Consider the following 4013-nt stretch of genomic DNA (forward strand, 5'->3'; position numbering starts at 1 on the left):
AAATAAACAAATAATTTACTAAAACAATAACTAAGAAAAAATATAAAACTAGCTCACCTTCACGTAACACCAAAAGAGGAAAAAAGTACAGAACTATTTAAGGTATAAAAGTACTAAAATAAACATAAAGAGCACAGTGTAAAAAATAGACTTCAAATTATAAAAAATATCCAACTGGTAGCCGCACAGTGCAGAATCTAACTCATGTCCCTTCACACTAAAATGAACCAGCTTGACCACAGAACCATCAACGACAGTCGTTCAGGCTAGGTTCATTATATATATATATATATTACTGTTTTCACACAAAATTTACATATCAAAATATTTAAAATTTACGACAAATCGGGTTCAGTTGAACCCACTTGATACAAGGTGGGTCCGCTCCTTCCTGTATAAAGTAGGGGTATACTACTCTTGATATAATTTTATGCCAGGTAAAAATTTCATGATTTGCTAATTAATCGGCCTTTCCTTGTTATGTGCCGAGATTTCCGCCGTGATCTCCAACCGATTGCGGATATTTCGGCTTCTATTATTTGGTTCGGCTAATTTCCCTCGATCTTGTTTGGTCTCGATCTTGTTCGGTCCCGGGGTCATGAACTCAACAATTTAACTTCGCACAATTGTTCGATATAACCCGAGGTCGAGCCTCAACCTGTCATGTTTCAGTCTCGATTGGTCACACAATAGACGAATCCGGCTTCGATCGTATACAATGATTTAGCATTTACAGGAACTTAAACATTTAGAATGGTCTTTACTTATTGTGTACGGGCCCTGCTGGCCCGATCTCTTTTTTCTAAGTTGATCTCAAACCATTGTTGATAATATAAATGGAAAAATAGGAATGTAAGCTTCTTAGTGCCTTAGATTCTGCAAATGATTTTCACTTTCCAGATCATGTATCTTTTAACCACTGAAGGTAGGGTAATCTATGTTCATTATAGGATAATCTTGATAGTGTAAAGAGGGATTCACAGCATCTAGCTCTAATATTTCTACAGAAAAATTCTGCTTAATGTTTTTTTTTTTTTGGTTTGTCTTTCTAGTTCATCTAATATCATTAAACCACAGGTGCATCAAGGAACATGATCCGTATAACATAGCCTTTTTTTTAATTATTGCTTGGTACATATAAAAGAGAAAGTTCCTAGTGGAAACACAATAATTAGATAGATAGAAGAATCTAGCTCGTATATTTCTAAAGAAAATTCGGCCGTGATGTATTTTTGATTTGTCGGTCTAGTTCAACTAATGTCATTAAAACACATGTAGAATCAAGACGGATGATCCATATAACATAGCTTTAGTATTACTAGTGGGAGCACAATAATTGGATATATCGCATAATCTAGCTCTGATTTCTTTGGAGAAACTCTGTTCTTTATGGTATTTTGGTTTGTCGGTCTAGTTCAACTAATGTCACTAAACCACAGTTAGAATCAAGACAAAATGATCCATATAAACATAGCCTTTTGCTGAATATTGTATTCATAGAACACGAATACAAAGGAAAATTACCATAAGTGAAGGAATATTTTGAGAAACAATTGAGATTGAGTTGTCAGGAACATTTGGGAATATGAATGACTAGGAAAATGTGATGATGAAACTTCTTTCATAACATTCAATTTGTTGCAAACGACAATTAATCTTGACAGATAAAGTAAAGTGATCAATTATGTATTAACATGCTCTGCCTTGTTCATAGACCATTGTGATGTACTCATGCCTTTATCACTATTCGAATTTACCTTTCATGCCTGCTTGGTTCAACTTCCAAGCCCTATCATCGCTTTTAGTATGGGTTTCAATTTTTCCCTCCAATGAATTAACTGCTTTCTGTTTCTTCTTTGATACTCTATTTGTCAGAACATTGTTTTCATGTAACAATTCAGTTGCAGGATCTTGATCATGATTTATGCAATTTTTTCATGTAACATTGTTTAATCTATCTTCCACTATGCAATTTTTTCATGCCATCTCCTTATCAATTTTAGGCTATTAGGTAGCCCTCGTGGTCTCCACTTCGGAACAACGTTCTAGCTTTTGTGTTGCTACTAGAAATTATGTGCAACTCCGCTGTACCTTAATTTTGTTGATATCCCTTACAGACTTTTATTTCCTTTGTGGTTTTCTACTTTATTTTCTTTCGTGAGGTGATAAATTTCTTTTCGGACCTCTGTCTTGCGTGGACCAATAGTATCATATATGCAAATGATGGATGATATATGGCTGCTTCACCCTTTATATATTGAACTTACACACATCTGTTTAGCTCCAGTAACTGAGCTTTCAGAATGGTTTTCAGTTAATAAGACATAGACCTTGCTGGAATCGACTGCCACTGATCACTGCTGCTTTGACGTATGTTTTAACCATTGCCATCTTAAAAAGCTAGAGCTTTAGAATGGTTGTAACTAAACATATCAACACTTGAGCAGTTTGACATACATGAGGAATTTGACCTGTTTTTGGGTCAAAGTACTCATATTTCTAGAATGATCACTAACATGGATTAGTGAAGGAAATGATGTTGGTGAGTGAACAGGATTGTTCCCTGATTATTATTGTCAGGCGTACTATCGATTATATTTTTTTTCCCGGTGTAACCATTTGATATTCGGAACTCATTATCTCCCCCCACCCCGGATTAATATGGATTCACCCGCGGTAAAGCCCATTTTACCCTCCTGATGGGTTTACAATGTATTAGCTTGATGTTTAGATGATCTAACAAATTTACTGTTAAAGAACCAGATAAGGAACCTGCCACACTTGGTACACATCGCAAATCAACGGATTCCAGCTAGTGTGAACAGCTACAACTACAGAAGATAGAGAACCAGTACAAGGACCTGATCCCTTGTGTTTCCCTGATAGCAGTACGAAGTCAACTGTGTACAGCTGGAAAGTGACTGCCTGCACTATACAAAGAAACAGTGCAGCAGAGTTCTGCAGTCACTTGTCCTTTGACCAACCAAGTGATTACATCATTTATTGTTTGGTGGACTCATATAAACTATCAATTGGTATCAGAGCGGGTTCCTCCTATCAGGATAACACCTAGGAAGGATCCATATAGCTGCTCCACCAAATTTTGAAGAAGGTCAATCTACGTACAGACCACCCAGGTTCAATGGGCAATACTATGGGTGGTGGAAGACGAGAATGCATGATTTTATTATGACAGAAGACTTTGAGTTGTGGGATGTCATATGTGATAGTCCTTATATCCCAACAACGAGTGTCAGAGATCTTCCATTGATGATGCCAAAGACCAGGAAAGAATACACCGACGCAGATAGGAAAACTATGGAGAAAAATTTTTGTGCCAAGAAAATTTTGGTGTGTGGCATAGGACCTGATGATTACAACATGATCTCGGCTTGTCAAACAGCCAAGGAGATATGGGAAGCTTTACAAATAGCACATGAGGGAATCATTCAAGTAAAGCAATCTACGATTGATAAGCTTACCACTGAGTATGAGCTCTTTAGGATGAAAGACGATTAATCTATTCAAGACATGCACACAAGATTCACTTCCATTATAAATGAGTTACACTCACTTGGTGAAGTCATTCCCAGGAACAAGCTCGTGAGGAAAATTCTTAGCATCCTGCCTAGTTCATGGGAAAGTAAAGTGAATGTTATTACTGAAGCAAAAGACCTGCAAGAGCCGACCATAGACAAGCTAGCTGGAAATTTGAAAACCTACGAAATGAAAAGAAAGATAGACAGTGAAAGAAGAGAACCAAAGAAGAAAAAGAACCTGGTACTCAAAGTTGAAAGCAATGACTCAAGTGAGAAGGACAGTGACATGACTTACTTAATCAAAAGATTTCAGAAGATGGTCAGAAGAAATGGTGGAATACTAAAAAAGGGCAACTCAAGCAGACTAAAGAACTATGATCTCTGCCATAAATGTGAGAAGCCAAGGCACTTCATCAAAGATTGCCCTCTTATTAAGCAAGAACGCTCCAAATACAATCCTGATAAAGCAGCAAA

At 36.8% G+C, this 4013-nt stretch overlaps 1 protein-coding gene across 1 annotated transcript; it reads left to right on the plus strand.

Moving 5' to 3' along the window:
- The first annotated feature begins 3174 nt into the window (after nucleotides 1–3174).
- Nucleotides 3175–3519, plus strand: LOC142163871 (uncharacterized). The gene has a single exon (XM_075221020.1). The coding sequence runs from the start codon at nucleotides 3175–3177 to the stop codon at nucleotides 3517–3519; it is 345 nt and encodes a 114-aa protein (XP_075077121.1).
- Nucleotides 3520–4013: the final 494 nt, after the last annotated feature.

This window comes from Nicotiana tabacum, chromosome 1 (assembly GCF_000715075.1).
Source record: "Nicotiana tabacum cultivar K326 chromosome 1, ASM71507v2, whole genome shotgun sequence".
In the NCBI taxonomy this organism is placed as follows: domain Eukaryota; kingdom Viridiplantae; phylum Streptophyta; class Magnoliopsida; order Solanales; family Solanaceae; genus Nicotiana; species Nicotiana tabacum.

What these genes read in the sequence shown, in the direction of transcription:
- LOC142163871 (XM_075221020.1), top strand. Translation starts at nt 3,175, where the DNA reads ATGCATGATTTTATTATGACAGAAGACTTTGAGTTGTGGGATGTCATA.